The 17,141-nt window shown below is 45.2% G+C and overlaps 1 protein-coding gene across 1 annotated transcript in view; it reads right to left on the bottom strand.

The window, feature by feature from the left end:
- LOC115075937 (IgGFc-binding protein-like) overlaps positions 1 to 17,141 on the bottom strand; it is a 400,171-nt gene that overhangs the window by 229,845 nt on the left and 153,185 nt on the right. The window contains exons 20-24 of the mRNA XM_029576916.1: positions 13,724 to 13,771; positions 6,087 to 6,134; positions 5,113 to 5,160; positions 4,142 to 4,183; positions 3,024 to 3,071 (exon numbers count right to left, since the gene is read on the bottom strand). Coding sequence (XP_029432776.1) covers positions 3,024 to 3,071; positions 4,142 to 4,183; positions 5,113 to 5,160; positions 6,087 to 6,134; positions 13,724 to 13,771 — 234 coding nt within the window. The remainder of the gene's footprint in view (positions 1 to 3,023; positions 3,072 to 4,141; positions 4,184 to 5,112; positions 5,161 to 6,086; positions 6,135 to 13,723; positions 13,772 to 17,141) is intronic.

Here is a 17,141-nt window from a genome sequence, read left to right as displayed (position 1 = left end):
ACGCCCAGCGCCTTAACACACGGCAAGCACGCTGGTCGCTCTTCTTCAGCCGGTTTGATTTCACCCTGCGTTATCGACCCGCCTGTACCACTGAGACAGAAGATGATACCCCTCTGCCACAGTACATTCTGGACCCGGCCAAGGTCCTCCTAGTGGCTGCTGAGCTGGCTCCCGCAGGGAAGACTATAGTCCCCATCCATTTCCGTAGGAGAGTGTTAGCCTGGGCCTACGATTCCCTGACCGCAGGACATCCAGGAATAGCCAGGACCCTGGACCTCCTATCTGAATTCTACTGGTGGCCACAACTGAAGGACGTTCGACTCTATGTCCAGTCATGTCCCACCTGTGCTTGGCAAAAACCCCTGCACGGACGTCCCTAGTGTCTTCTTCAGCCGCTACCGATTCCTACTGAGCCCTGAACCCACCTGTCCTCCGACTTCATTATTGATTTACCGGTTTCTGACGGGAAGACTGTGATCTGGGTCACGGTCGATCATTTTTCCAAGATGGCCCACTTCGTGCCCCTCGCTAAACTGCCATCTGCACCGGAATTGGCCATCCTTTTTACTCAACACGTCTTCCGCCTCCATGGACTCCCATTGCACATAACCTCCAGCCGCGGTCCGCAGTTCACTGCAAAGTATTGGAAGACTCTCTGCAGGAAGTTCGGCGTGCAGCTTGACCTAACCACGGCCTTCCATCCCCAGGCCAACGGGCAAACCGAGCGCACCAATAGGACATTGAAGACATTCCTTCGGTCCTTCATGGGGGATCTCCAGGACAATTGGGTGTCCTTATTACGATGGGCGGAATTCTCCTATATCTGTCACAAGCACTCTGCGACTGACCAATCCCCGTTCCAGTTGGTCTACGGGAAGGTCCCGAGACCTTCTCTACCTCTGCCTTTGACGGTGCCATCTCCGGCAGTTCAATTCACGGCACGACATTTGCGCCATTTATGGCAAGTCACCCAGGAGAAACTCCGCCTGGCGGCGGCCAAAACAAAAAAATATACGGACAAGTCTCGGCAGCCCACTCCGGTCTTCCTTCCGGGGCAGAAGGTATGGTCGAGTACCAGAAACATTCACTTATAAACTCACTTTATGCGCATGGCTCCCGGGTACATCGGTCCATTCACGGTAGTTGAGCGAGTAGGGCCAGTCTCCTACCGATTGCATCTGCCGTCCACCTTGAAGATCCACAACGTGTTTCACGTGTCCCTATTCAAACCAGTGGTCCTCTCAGCGTTTCATACCAAGCCTCCTGAACCTACCTCCGCTACTACTGACCCTGATGTTATCTACACCGTAAAAGATGTCCTTGACGTTCGCTTTCACCACTGCTGGTGGGAATACCTCCTCTACTGGGAGGGGTATGGCCGGAAGGAGAATTCCTGGGAGCCATCCTCCAATATCCTGGATAAAAATCTCCTTCGCCAGTTCCATGTGGATCACCCGTGTAAACCCAGGCCTCCCGGGAGGGGGCGTAGGAGGGTGGTTACTGTTATGGTTCCGGGCCGTTCCCCGGGACCTTCTCCTACCTCACGGCCCGGGCCAGCCTCAGCGCGCCTCCCTCAGGGAGCTCCACATTTAAATGGGCCAGCGCGGGAATTGCTGGTCAGCTCCTCGGGTGACGTCAGATGCTGCCGGGTTATTTAAACCCGGCAGCCACGACAGGACCGCACCTTGCAACGAGGCTCCTCAGGTTCCCTGACTTCTACTTGCTGCTACTCTTGGATTGCTTCTGTCTTCGACCCGGCTTGTTTCCCGTACTTGTCTCCTGCTTCCGCCCCTTGGTTTTGGTATCGACGTCTGACCTCTGGCTTCTGACCTGGCTCTGCTCCACGACTTCGTTTTCGACTTCTATTCCTGGCTTGGTATTGACTTCTGACCTTCTGGCTTCCGACCTGGCTCTGTCCACGACTCCGTATTCTGCTTCGTCCCTGGCTTTGGTGTGGATCTCTGACTCCTGGCCCCGCTTCGTTCCTAGACTCCGACTTCGGCCTCTTCCTCATTTCACATATCCACTGTTTGCTGGCCCAGAGGATTCTTCTACATCCCAGCAGCTCGAGCTCTCACGGGCTCCTCCCGGGGGAGCCGCAGGCTTCCAAGGGTAAAGACTCTTCATCTACCTGGGTTCAGTCCTCGTCCATCTCTCTTCAGCCGCGGCCTGGGTCCTTGGTCGCATACGACTCCACGTAAGTCCAAGAGGTCCGGATCCCTACAGGATCCTCCTGGGGGGACCTCGGACTTCCAGTGGTGAAGCCTCCTCTGAGTCTCTTCCGAGCCACCTCCCGGTTGGGACGCTTGCTGTGGCCTTCCATAGCATACCACCCACTGTCCTGACCGGTCCAAGGGTCCATGAACGCAACAAGGACAGCTTGGAGAAGAGACGGCTGAAGGGAGATATGATACAGGTCTACAGAATAATGAAAAGACTTGAATGGGTAAATGTGAATTGGTTATTTAGTCTTTCAGGTAACACAAGGAATAGGGGGCAGTCCATGAAGTTAGCAAGTAGCCCATTTAAAACAAATCAGAAAAAGTCATTTTCACTCAATGCATAATTAAGCTCTGGAATTCATTGCCAGAGGAACTGGTTATGGCTGTTAGTGTAACTGGGTTTAAAAAAGGTTTGGATAACTTCCGCACACAGGTCTTAAAATCTACCCCTTAATGTTTGGGTACTTGCCAGGTACTTGTGACTTGGTTGACCACTGTTGGCCACAGGATACTGGACTTGATGGACTCTTGGTCTGACCCATATCTGATGTTCTTATGTCTCAGCTATGAGGTATACATGAAGAGGTCAATATTCAAAGCTGGCCATTTAAGAAACTTGACCAGATATAATTTACAAGGTATCCTCAGCAGCACAGTAGTGTCACAGAATATATATATATATATATATATATTCCTGCTTAGCCACACAAGTTCTAACCGGCTAAATGGCATGTATCCCAAACTCAAAATGTCCCCTTTTGTGGATGTTCCCATTTCCCACAAACATGATTAAGTACTCACTTGGTAGCATTTCAGCTGGGATGTGGCTATTTTTAATTATCCATGATGCTGAAAGTAAAGCAGATTAACATATTTTAGTCTTATTTTCTTGTAAAAGAAGTTCACGCCCCATCTGCATATCTGGAACAGACTCCCCAGCAGATTTCAAACCTTTTACATTTAACCTGCTCTGGAGGACTCATGGAGCATGGAAAACCCCATACGGATAAAGACTGGGCTATAATATACGAACGTGGTGCAGAGACCTGTAACTGGACTTAGGAATTAAGGAAAAAAGCCAATCAATGTGTGAACTTCAGTAAGTCACTTCTGTACAATGTAGTCAAGAGTGATTAATCAGAAAACTAAGAACAATGAGGTCAGCTATGTCCAGAGGTTTCTATGAGCACTTCTGCCAAAGCGATACTCCAACTGATACGCTTTCAAATAGGTAGAAAGCTAGCCATTCCTCTTCTAAATATAATGACATTCATTTAATAACAAAAGAGGGAAAGCTGATGCTTTACCTTCACAGCATGAGCATGAGGAGCAGAAGCACAGTCTTTCTCCGTATATTAATCAAGAATGAATATTTAGCACAGACATACCAATTTTCTTAATTTCTTTTCTTAATAGTACAGCGACACTTTAGGAATAAGCTAATTTTTATTCAATTAATCAAATTAAATTGCAAATGAAATCTATTTATAAAAACAATAAAATACGAGAATTTCTTTAGAGTTCTTTAGGAGTCTGTAAAATAAATTGTGTAAGAGGAATCTCTTTGGGGCTGATTATCCAAGCACTTTTATGCACATAAAACTGTTTAATACTTATACATCACAATTTCCTAATGAACCTGAGGTTTCTGCACGTAAAAGTACATGTGAAACCTGATTTTGCGTGTATTTTCACCTGTAGTAGGAGCTGGTGTTCTGGGAGTGGAGCTGGGGTGTGTAAATCTGTATGCTCAGGAGCAGATGGAACTTTGTACATATATGTTCATGCACATTCCAGGCAAACCCACAAATTTTCACAGCTGACTTAAGCCAATTTGAAAATTCAGCTTTGAGCAGTCTGTGAGTAGGAAATACTTCCTCCAGCCAGTCCACATTTCTAGAATTGTAATCGAATCTCACCTATTTCCATACTTGTTGGGAACTGAATATGTGCACCTGGTTCTGAAAGGAAAGTGGATAATTTTACTTAAACATACTTGACGTGTACATGCATAACATTTGAAGTTACACATATAAGTAGCTTGTACGCACACAAGTAGTATTTTATAAAATTGTAAGGTATGCATGCACTGGCAGTGTCGCAAAGGGTGAATCAGGGGCATTACGTGGTGGGGTTTGGAAGCTCACGTACCAGTTGCTATTTTGTAAGCAGAATATGAGCCAATATTACCGAACTTGTTGGTATGCTGTCACATCTGCTGATTTGCAAAAGTGAGATTGCATCACCGTTATCTGTACTTTTTTGGTGGCAGGTCCAGGTGAACTGGTGGGAATTCAGGGTATATGGAGACAGATATTAACTATGTGCATGTACCATTTTGCACACCAGTTGTCTGATACCTCTGCCAATTCATCAGGTCCAGTTCATCTAGACCTTCTAGAACTTCATCCTGTTTCACCCAGACATTCCATCTAAATACTGCAAACAATAGAAGGGTTGGTAAGGGTGAAGCTCCAGACATCTCTTTCCTGCATAGCTCCATCAGCTGTCGCTAAGCACCTAAGGGGCCTTCTCCGTACGATGAGTTAACCTCCCCACAGCAACAAACGTCCATGAATCTTATAGGTAGAAGGGCGAGTTGAAAACTTCCCAATTTTCTCCAATGCCTCTACTTTTAGCTTCATTTTCACAGGGGAGATCCTGAGTTGGGTTTAGATTGGGGGAGGGGCGTGGTAACAATGCATTTATGTTTACATTTTCAAAACTATCCATATTGTTTTTGCTGGTGTAGCAAAATGATCACAATCTGACAACCCCAGATCATAAACTTAATGTTACCAAACTCAAGAAGGGAACCTTTCAACAGTACATTTTTGGAGGAGTTCTTAGTGGATGTCCACATTATCCATAAATATTATTTAATACTCACTCATTAGGGTTTCTTTTGAAATGCTGAACAATCTCAATATCCACGGTGCTATAAGTGAAACAGATAGATTAGCAGCATAAACACAGATTTGGTTTCATTATTCTATGTTGAATTAGACACCTGAAAATCTGGAGACGCACGATTCTAGCCCACTTTCAAATTTTGGCTTTTCTGATTCTTGGAGAAAACACAAACTATGGAAAGCCATATTAAGGATAAAGATTGGGTCACATTATATTCCCAATGCTGAAGAGTCCTGTGCAGTGGTAATTTTCTAACATAAAAACCAAGGTAAACGGTCAAGGCCGGTGGAAACGTTCATCTTCCAGTCCAGCTGCAAAGGGCAAGAAGAATCAACTAAAGGAATCCAAGTCACCATACTTGGAGGAGAAGCCCATTAACGGCTATTAATCAAGTTTACTTAGGGAATAGCCACTGCTATTAATTGCATCAGTAGCATGGGATCTTCTTAGTGTTTGGGTAATTGCCAGGTTCTTGTGGCCTGATTTGGCCTCTGTTGGAAACAGAATATGCTGGACTTGATGGACCCTTGGTCTGACCCAGCATGGCGATTTCTCATGTTCTTACTTGGGAACTCTCCAGGTTTGGCCTGGAGACTCAGGGTTTAGAGTCCCAACTCCAGGTCTCTGGGAGAGCACTCAGTATCTCCGGGTCTTAAACATTTTCTTTTTTTAATTCAGCCAACTGTGCAGTGAGCTGGTCTGCCATTATCATTGAGTTAATCGGATAAGTAGCGCCATCCCGATCTGTCTATTCTACATCAACTATCTGGGTAAGTACTTAGCCAGCCAGATAAGTGATTTGTCCGGTTAAGTGGTGGCAGCTGAACATAATCTGATATTCAGCATCCACCACTTAGCAGGAACAGTAGGACTTATCCAGCTAAGTAGCATTTGAATATTGGGGCCTATTCTTCTGCAATCCCCTTTCCATAAATAGGATTTAATACTCACTTGATTTCTCTTCAGGCTTCCCATGGAAAATATTATACATCCATGTTTCTGAAAGCAAAGCAGATCTGTTAACATGATTAAGACATAATCTGTGTCTTGAATCCATAGTAAAGTTTTTGAGCCCCATATCTACAAATCTGAAGACTTGTGGATTTCCTGGTTCTTGGAGAGGGCCCACAATATTGAAAAACTCGATAGGACTACAAAACTGGGCCAGATTAGCTGAAACATGTAGGAGGGTTCTGTGACTGGTTGCAGGACTTATTTAGCTCAGTGGCGCTAAATATCAGATCCAAGGAGTCATTTAACGCCTAACATGTCAAGAATGATTGAACAGAAAATGAATGAAAAGAACTCAGTTCTGACTGAAGATGACTGAGGGTGATCATGGGAAAAGGAATGCTCAAACACTTTCTGATCCTCCAATAGTCATACAGTGCCATTCCCTGTAAGTACCCGGATCAGTCCAATCTCCTGAGTTTATGCATCCCTGCCAGCAGATGGAGACAGAACATTTCACTGACATTGCTTCATAATTCTGGTGCCACCTGCAGTTCCTCAGTATTTCGCTGTCTCCAGCAGATGGTGGCTGATGCATAAACCTGCAGTTCTGAGGTTTGTAAATGTTTTTCTTTTTTTGGTGTGAGCCTTTCCTCCCAGGGGTGTTTGGGTCCTGGTGGATCCTTCCCTGTTTGGTTGAGGTGGACAAGCTGGAGTTCGGTGGCCTTTTTGTATGCTCGCTCCTTTAGTCCATAGGGTGTAAATCCGGTGATCCAGATCTCTCCCTTCATGAGGCTCCTTAGGTGGCTATAGGCTCAGGGTGGCTAGTAAATTTTTTCTTTCATCAGCTTGCCTTTCTTTCTTTAAATTTCTGTTTTCAGTCTCTCCTTATTTCTTTTTGCCTTTTCCTGAACCAGAGCTGGACAGCTCTATGTTTTCTGCAGAGGTGAGGCTGACCAGATTTGTAAAGTTGTTTTAAAAAAGGAAAAAGAAAAAAAAAAGGTAAGACTCTCTCACAGGTGGTTCTCTCCCTCCGGTCCCTGTTTGTAGTAGGTGTGCAGGCTCCATTTTTTGCTACCGTTTACGCATTTGTTCGGGGCTCAGCAGAGGGATTTTCCCGCGGTTTCAGCATGTTTCGCATCTCTGTTTGCGGCGCATGTGGTGCAGGATTCCAAGCGGCTCAACCGCTTTAGTTTAAGGGCAGCCTGCGTTTCAGGGGAAGAGGGTCCGTCAGAGGCTCCGGCAACTGCAAGAGGCAGGAACCATCATGCGGGCTCTCCCCCAAATGTTTCTGTGAAGTGCCGTTGTGCGGCAGGCCTCCAATGTCCTCCCATGCAGGAATGGTGGTGATTTTGGCTCCCCTGGCAGTGCAATCTGTTCAGATGGAAGATGGGGGAGATTTCCCTCCGCCTCTTTCTCCAGCCCACCTGACCATGGTAGAAGGTCGGGAGGGGAGCAGATAAGGCAGTGCACTTAGATCTGCCAGTGTGTGCATCCATGGAGAATGCACCCTCACAGTTCTCACAGGCTACTTGGGCCTTCTCTGTTGATTTTGTTCTCCTACTGCATGAGGCATATTTACCTCAGCAGGCAGGTTTGGGTAGCCAGTCTCATACTCTAGGGGGTCAGAGAGGCGGTCCGAGGCATGATCAGTCCCCATGTTGGAACCCTCCATGGGACAGTGCTCTTAGTGTCCTTGGTTTGCTGATGCAGGCTCGGATGACTCAGTTGGGTCTCAGGGCAACCCCCGGACGCAGGAGGCCTTCTTCTCGCAGGATCAGGGTTTTGATCCAAATGACGTTGGTGTCTCTCAAGGAGATGATCTAGATCATATTCCTATCTTGGAGGCTAATGACTCTAAAGTGCACTGCTTGTTCTGGAAGGAGGAGTGAGACGCTTGGATTCCTCAGGTTTTGGAAGAATTTGGGCTGATAGTCCTACAAGGAATACTCAGATATAGAAAGTGTGGATCCGGTTTTGGATGGGCTTCAGGCTATAAGTCAGTGAAAAAGATGGTGGATCGAGAATGGGGAGTACCCGACTCTGGCTTGAGAGTGGGAAGTGCGATGGCTAAGCTTTATCCCTTGCTGGAACAGACATTGGATCTATTTTCCCTTACAAAGCTGGACACTGGTTTCAGTGGTCACAAAGAAGACAACTATCCCTGTTGTGGGTTACATAGAAACGTAGAAATGATGGCAGAAGAAGACCAAACGGCCCATCCAGTCTGCCCAGCAAGCTTTCACACTTATTTTTTTCATACTTATCTGTTACTCTTGGCCCTTATAAGTAACCTTTTGGTTTTATTTCCCTTCCACCCCCGCCATCGATGTAGATAGCAGTGCTAGAGCTGCATCTAAGTTAAGTATCTAGCTAATTGGTTAGGGGTAGTAACCACTGTAATAAGCAAGTTACTCCCACGCTTGTTTACTCAGCCTGTGCAATTCAGTCCTTGTTGGTTGTCTGAATATAAATCTTCTTTTCTTCATTCTCCCCTGCTGTTGAAGCAGTGAGCTGCGTTGCATATGTTTTCCAAGTGAAGTATTAGGCTTAATTGATTCGGAGTAGTAACCGCCGTAACAAGCAATCAACACCCATGCTTATTTGTTTACCTAGACTATGTAATTCAGTCCTTGTTGGTTGTCTGAATATAAATCCTCTTTCCTTCATTCCCCCTGCCGTTGAAGCAGAGAGCTATACTGGATTTACATTGAAAGTGAAGTATCAGGCTAATTTGGTTTGGGGTAGTAACCACTGTAAAAAGCAAGCTACTTCCCTGCTTTTTTGTGGATGCAAATCCTTTTTTCCCAACATTTCTTCTTGCCGTTGAAGCATAGAGCAATGTTGGAGTCGCATTAACCGTGTGTATGTTTATTGAATTAAGGATATTAATCTCCAGGTAGTAGTCGTCAATCCCGCAAGCCACCCCCATGCCTCTTCTCTTCATTAACATCCTCTAGACTATGGATCCACAGTGTTTATCCCATGCCCCTTTGAAATCCTTCACAGTTTTGGTCTTCACCACTTCCTCTGGAAAGGCATTCCAGGCATCCACCACCCTCTCCTTGAAGAAATACTTCCTGACATTAGTTCTGAGTCTTCCTCCCTAACTTCCTCCCTGTCTTCCTCCCTGGGTTCCGTGGTATTGAAGGATGTTCAAGATCAGAAGTTGGAAATTTTCCTCAAAAGGATTTTTGAGGTATCAGCCCTGAGTCTGCGGACGGCTATCTGCTAAGGTTTCATGCAAAGGGCTTGCCTGCGCTGGGTTCAACAGCTTCAGGACAGGCAGGCAAATTTGAGTGTCAAAGGAGATAAAGCAGAGCGCTTGGAGGCGTCGGTTGCTTACATGGGAGACGCCTTTTTTTGACTTGGTCAGAACTTCCTCCCGTATCATGGGTTCCATGGTATCAGCCGGGTGGTTATTGTGGTTACGCAACTGGTTCATGGATGTCTCGTCTAAGTCACATTCAGGATCTCTGTTTGGTGAGGATCTGGAGCACGTGAAGAAAGACCTGGGTGAGAATAAGGTACATAAGTTGCTGGAGGATAAGCCTATGGGCATGCGGCCTTTTCAATCTCTGTTGCACTTTCGGGATATTTGGTTGCATCAGGCGAGAGGAGCCCCACCTGTGCAAAAGCAGGTCTCTTCTCGAGGTCAGTCCTGGGGGCAGTCCTTTCAAGCTTCCTTCAATAGTGGGGCCGCTTGAGGCAATCCTCACAATGAGGCGAGGCCAGTCCACTCTACCATTCCTTTTATAGGGGGTCATCTAGCGCGATTTTACAGGGAGTGGACCAAGATCACTCAGGATCAGTAGGCCCTCAGCGTAATAAGAGACTGTTACACATTAGAATTTGCTCAGCCCATTTGCAACTTGTTTGTAGATTCCCCCTGCGGGTCACTGGAAAAGCGTCAGGCGGTCCGGGGAACATTAGGCAGGTTACAGGCGTTAGGAGCAATGTTTCCAGTTCCACAGAGCGAACAAGGGAAAGGTCGGTATTCCATCTACTTGTAGTTCCAAAGAAAGCAGTCTCTTTTCTCCCCATTCTGGATTTAAAATGAGTTTCAGATGGAAACTTTGTGGTCTGTAATCGCAGTAGTGTGCAAAGACGAGTTTCTGGCTTCTTTGAATCTGACGGAGGCCTACCTACATATCCCTATTAATTCGGATCACCGGCATTTCCTGAGGTTCATGGTACTGGGTCAGCATTTCCAGTTTCAGGCTCTCCCATTTGGGCTGGCTACAGTACCCCACAAATTCACAAAGGTCATGGTGGTGGTGGAGATGGCATCATGACACGAAGGTGTCTTGGTGCACCCTTATCTATACGATTGGCTCATCAGCGCAAAGTCATAATTCGCTTGTTGTGCGGCGGTACAGAAGGTAATTACCACCCTAAAATCTCTAGGCTGGGCGGTGACTTTGGCTAAGAGCCAGCTGATCCCGTCTCAGACCCTAGACTATTTGGGGTCTTGGTTCAACATGCTGAAAGGCAAGGTGTTCCTCTCGGAGGAGAGAGCCTGCAAATTACAGATGCAAACCTGGTGTCAGTTGGCTTTGCAGGTTCCCAGAGCTTGGTGATTTTTTGCAGGTTCTCGCCTCGATGGCCACAATGATGGAGTTAGTGCCGTGGGCTTTTTCGCATATGAGACCGTTACAGAGAGCTCTGTTGGCACAGTGGAATCTGTTGTCGGAAGAGTTTCATATCCCTTCTAGGTCACTGGTTATGCGTGGTAGTGTGGCTTGGTGGCTACAGATGTCCACCCTAGTACATGGGTCAATCTGGAGGTCCCGGATAGTTTAATTCTTACTACCAATGCCAGTCATTCTGCTTGGTGGAGGGGGGAGCATTATGCCAGTGACAGTCGTCCCAGGGCATTTGGTCGGTGGAAGAAGTTTCTTGGTCTATCAATCGCTGAGAGACCAGAGCAGCACGGTTAGCATTGCTTGTTTTCCTACCTTTGGTTCAAGGCCGACAGGTGAGGGTCTTATTGGAGAATGCATGACTGTAACATAAATCAATTGGCAGAGAGGAACCAAGAGTCGTGCGGCGGCCCAGGAGGGTCAAGAGTTAACTCTTTGGGTGGAACAGCATTTGATTCACATAGAGGCGTCTCATATCACAGGGGTTGAAAATGTCCAAGCGGATTTCCTATGTCACAGAACTCTAGATCTAGGGGAGTGAGAGTTGTCTGAGTCAGTGATGCAGCTCATCCGAGAGAGGTGGGGCAGTCTCGATTCCCCATGTGGCTTCAATGGCGACATGACTCAATGCAAAAACATGTTGCTTTTTCAGTCGAAGCCGGGAATACGGGGCGAAGTAGTCGACTCTCTGGTAATACCCTGGCCTCGGGGGTTCTACTTTATATATTTTCCCCTTGGCCCCTGATAGGCAAGGTGTTGCTTCGGATACAGACACACCCGGGAGAGGTGTTGTTGGTAACCTCTGAGTGGCCTCTTCGGTCATGGTTTCCAGATCTAATCAACATGGCAGTGGACGATCCGGTACACTTCAGTCGTCTTCTTTGGCAGGGCACCATATTTTCAAACCAGGCAGATCGCTTTTGTCTAGCGGTCTGGCTTTTGAGAGGCGGCGTTTGAGACCATGAGGGTACCCAGAGGCAGTCATTATTACTCTTCTGCAAGCTAGATGGATGTCTACTTCATTGTCGTATGAATCCGAAAGGTCTTTGAAGCATGGTGTATAACTATCGGTGACAGGCTTTATGCTCTTTGGTATCTCAGATTTTTTCTTTCTTTCCAGAAGGTTTGATCAATGCCTAGCTTTCAACTGCCTCAGAGTATAAGTAGCACTCTGGCTTGTTGACATGGTAGACTTGAGGGTTACATGTTGTCCTCTCATCCCGATTTGGTTAGATTTCTTCGCGGGGTTAAGAATATGCACCCAAGATGAGGAGAGTTTGTCCATCCTGGAAATTTAATCTCGTCTCTGAGGTTTGTGTGAGCCACCATTTGAACCTCTCCGCAGAGTGACTCTTAAGGATTTGACCTTAAAGGATATTTTCCTGGTAGCCATTTGTTCTGCGAGGAGAATCTCTGACTTGCAAGCTTTATCTTGCTGCGCTTCATTCCTTCAGATCATGGACTCAGGAGTGTCCATGAGAACAGTTCCCATCATTTCTTCCCAAGATGATATCGACTTTTCATGTTAATCAAACAGTGGAGCTTCTGGCTTTCCCGGAATTGGATGCTTCTGCACCTCATGCGCAGGAGCTTAGGCTGTTGGACATCCATAAAACTTTGCTGAGGTATCTCAACGAATGATTTTATGAGATCTAATCATCTGTTCATTTTATGGAGTGTTTCGAAAAAAGGTACCTAGGCTTCCAAAGCTACCGTTGTGAGGTGGTTTAAGAAGACTATTGGGTCGGCATACATTCTCAAAGGCCATCATATGCCTGAAGGTTTGAGGGTTCACTCTACACATTCTCAGGTGGCCTCATGGCCGGAGGCCCAGTTGATTTCACCACAGGAAATTTCTAGGGCAGCAACTTGGAAGTCGCTGCATACTTTTGCAAGGCACTACCATCTAGATGTAGGGGATCTGGAATCTCTGTCTTTTGGTGAGAGTGTCTTGCGAGTGGGACTCTCCAAAGTAGGTAGCTTTAGTACATCCCAGGAGTCTGGACTGATCCGAATACATACAGGGAAAGGAAAATTGGTTCTTACTTGCTAATTTTCATTCCTGTAGTACCACGGATCAGTCCAGAACCCACCTGATCTATGGAGTTTTTGGTACAAACTTTTAAGGTTATGGAATATAGTCTCTTGGAAGGAGTTTTTCAAGGTTTTATGAGTTTTGCAAGTGTTTTGTTCTTGGATATGGGTCACTTCTGAGGAACTGCAGATGTCACCAGCGATTATGAAGCAGTGTCAGTGAAACTTTGTCTCCATCTGCTGGCAGGGCTGCATAAAGCCAGGAGTCTGGACTGATCCGTGGAACTACAGGAACAAAAGTTAGCAGGTAAGAACCAATTTCCCCTCAGTTTATTAATATCTCAAGCATGCATATGATTTGCATCCAAAGAACTTAATCAAGAATCTTTAGTCAGTAGAATAAGGTAACCTCACAAAACGCCAGATACTTTTCTCTCATTTTTGTAGGATTACCATTGTTACAAACTTCAAAATTGGAGCTCATTTGCAGTAAGCAATGTTGTGCCAGTCTTACTGTATTTAAAAAAGTCTCTTTGTAAGAACAAGGAAATAAGATAAGCGCTAAGATTCTTCAGGAATAAAGTTTTGAGATTTCATTTGATTTTGGGTAATCACCCCACTATTTGGCAAACATAGAAGATTTATTGATACATTTTTATATACCGACATTAGATCAAAGATATCACATCGGTTTACAGATAACAAAAAAGGAAATAAGCGGGGGGGGGGGGGGGGGGGTTTATACTTATTTCTTACAGTGAAACATTTTCTTTAACAGAGCAAGGAAATGAAACTTGAGGTTTAGCCTTTACCCTTGGGTGAAACTTGAAGATCAACCACATTTCATGCAAATCATTCCCAACGTGAATTATCCAGCTGAATAGGATTGTAAGGACCATGTTCTAAGGTTGAAAGTAGCAAAGCAAACAAAAGACCAATACTTGCATATGAACACCTCACCTGTATTCACTCCACTTGGAGGCTCCGGAAATGATTCTATTGATGTGACTGGTTTGGAAAGGAAAATGGGAAATTTTGTTTAACTGAATATATCTGACATTACAATTCCTCACAGACTGATGTATTAAGCTTCAAAAAAGTTTTTGCAAAAAGGGTTTTCATGTGAAAAATAGTACAAAACTCCTGCAATTGCACAAAAACCTCCTTTGAGAAAACATTTTGCAAAACAGAGCTCTACATTGGTAAACTTTCACATACAATACACAACACGAAGATTTTTTTAAATGCCAACTTAATGAGCTCCTGTAATGCAAATTCATAGCAAAGCAACTCATTAATATGCTATTTTGTGAAACCAGGCATGTGAAAAAAACTTCATAGTACCGTTTCTACAAAAAGAACAAATGCACTTCAGCAGATGTAGTTCTGTTTGCTACTGCAGTGCTTTGTGTACACCAGCTTATATTTATATATTTATTTGATTTATATTCTGTTTTTTAACTTTTCAAAGCAGATTAATTCAGCTACTCTAGGTATTTCTCTGTCCTCAAAGGGCTTTTAGTCTATTTTTGTAGCTCCTCTGCTTAAAGGGGGAAGTTGGCCTCCACCACACCCCAAACTATACTTACAAAACTCCCTGGTTATTCCAATGGCCCCACTCTCAACCCCGACTCTCACGCTCCTCATGGCTGTAAATATGCCAAATATCGTAAGCCCCATCTCTCATCCCACAAAAAGAATAAAAGCTCAAATCTGAGGCATCCACCGTACACCTAATGCTAACCCTGTTAAATGAGTCATCATCCAGGTGCAGGATCAATCCCCACTTGCTGCTACCCCACCGGTGAAACTTTCCAAAACTATGGGTCCAGACCCTAAATGGGGTTAGAAAACCTTCAGATTGAGATCACAATTACCTCTTCAGGCACCAGCAGCAGTAGTATTAGTAGTAGAAGGGAGCATGGGCCCTGTGAGTCAGCACGCATTCACAGGGCACTTCCCTTGCAGGAATTTCTCTGATAAAAGGAAGCCCTGCACAAGGAGGGATCAAAGTCTCTGCAGGGCCTGCAAGTTTGCACTATCTCACAGGTCCCAAGCTGACCTTCATTGGTAATGCTGCTGCCCCCTGCAAATCACCGTTGGGCTTGGGACCCGCCATGAAGGGAAGGGAAGAATGAATGTGCATGGGCCACTGGAGATTGCCACTGTACCTTTCTCCACCCACATCAATGAACCTACTCAAGAGAATAAATTTGCCCCTGACATCAGCTTGCCCTCTTCCTACCAGATGTTATCCACCTTTGGCCCAGGGCTCACAGGAAAAGTTTGTTGGGAGGAGGGGTTATTTGAAGAGAATGATGAAAGCAGAAGGGCTTGAGGGATTGATAAGGTGGAGAGGAATTGGTTGTGGAGGGTGAGAGATGGAGGAATATGAGAGATTTAAGAGGAGTTGGGTTGTGAAAGGTGATCAGCTGAGGCATTGTGAGAGAGGGTTGGAGAAGAAGAGGAGGGGAGGCTGGGAGTTGAGAGAGAGGATGGGGTGAGAGGTAGAGGATGACAGAGCATCAGTTGGGGGTTATAAGAAGTGTATGGGGGTGAGAGAGGATCAGCTGTGGGATGTGAAAAGTGCAGTAGTGGATGAGAAGAGGAAAGGGAGGTGAGAGGGGCAGAGTTTGAGAGACTGAGTACACTGGAGGAGAGGAGATTGAGACAGTCCTGTGGAGGGGGTGAGGTTGAGCAGCTCCATCACTGCTCTCTTCATTAATGGTGGGGGTGAAAGGGAAATAGAACCTAAGGTTACTAAGAGCCAAGAGAAACAGATAAGTATGAGAAAAAAGAAGTGTGAAGCTTGCTGGGCAGACTGGATGGACCGATTGGTCTTCTTCTGCCGTCATTTCTATGTTTCTATGTTTTTATGTGACATTCCAAGTGCTAAAATGGGTTCACACTGGGAAGCCCTGACTTAAAGACAAATGGTGCAAGGAGGGAATGAGTGAGTGGGGAATACCCCTACCCTGGCAGATGACCCTTTTGATAGAGTAGGCTTTGGCTACATGGAAGGATGGGGGGAATGCGAGGGGGCCCCTCAATTTGAACTTTTACTCTTTGTGAGTACAAGGGGAAGGGCTTAAGGGATGGGGCTTCTGAGCTATCATTTTGGTCATCTTTAGAGTGCAAAGTTCCTGGCTATTGGAACAAGTGAAAAAATGGTTGCTGAATTTTGGTACAAATGCTATTGAGCTCCAAACTTCCAATATAGTTTGGCATTTTGGGCTGCTCCTAAAACTGCATACATGACGAAGTAATCAACATCTAAAACCAGCCTTTCAAATGAACAACAATAAAAACATTGATTAAAAGCTTCCTTAATATATAAAGCTTTAAGTTGTTTTCTAAAACACTTTTCATTGTCCCCTTCATTCTGCCCATTCCACAAGAATGCTGGAGTTTGAGTTTGCTGCAGCTTATATTCTTGCAAAGAAGGAAAATCTAATAAGTTAGTACCAGTAGATCTCGAAATACGAGGAGGATTATAAAACTGCAGTTTCGTACTTAGGAAGTTGGAGGCATCTGAATTTATTTATTTATTTAAAAGTATTTGTATACCGCTTTTCAAAACAGGGTATCTTGTCAAAACGGTTTACAATAAGAATAAAAGTAAAATAAAATAAATGAAACGAGCTTAAAAAAATACTATAAAAATACATAAAACTGATATATACCTTATAGGTAAAAAATAAAATATTTAACAAAAATGGCTAATAATGGAGCTGGGCCTAAATTCAAGTTAAGATCAGAAAGGGTAACGGAATGGGGGGGGGGGGAGTTAGGAATGAAGGAAACAATGAAATAAGGATATGGGAATTGAGAAGTTACTAGGTTGTGGAGTGATGATGAGTTGTTTGTGGAGGAGTATTGAATGCCATTTGGAAAAAATGTGTTTTTAATGATTTTTTGAATTGTTGAGTAGTCAAAGAATCATAATTCCCTGTAAGTACCCAGATCAGTCCAATCTCCTGAGTTTATGCATCCCTGTCAGTAGATAGAGACAGAGAATGTTTCACTGACACTGCTTCATAATCCCTGGTGCCACCTGTAGTTCCTCAGTATTTCTGTGTCTCCAGCAGATGGTGGCTGGTGCTTAAACCTGCAGTTTTTGGCATTTTTTGCTGTTTTTCTTTTTTCTTAGGAGCTCTCCTCCCAGGGGTAGGGTTCCCAGGGAGAACCTTTCCCTGTTTGGTTGAGGTGGATGAGCTGGAGGTCGGTAACCTTTTTCTACGCTTGCTCCGGTTTGATCTGTGGGGTGCAAATCTGGTAGTCCAGATCCCTCCCCTTCATGAGGCTGCCTAGGTGGCTTTTGGGCTCTGGTCAGCTGCTTTTTTGGGACTGTCTCCTTTTGAGTTCAGGCTGGGCTGAA

This window comes from Rhinatrema bivittatum, chromosome 14 (genome assembly GCF_901001135.1).
Source record: "Rhinatrema bivittatum chromosome 14, aRhiBiv1.1, whole genome shotgun sequence".
Taxonomy (NCBI): domain Eukaryota; kingdom Metazoa; phylum Chordata; class Amphibia; order Gymnophiona; family Rhinatrematidae; genus Rhinatrema; species Rhinatrema bivittatum.
The sequence above is the reverse complement of the archived record's forward strand: the minus strand, read 5'-3'. Positions and strand labels throughout refer to the sequence as shown.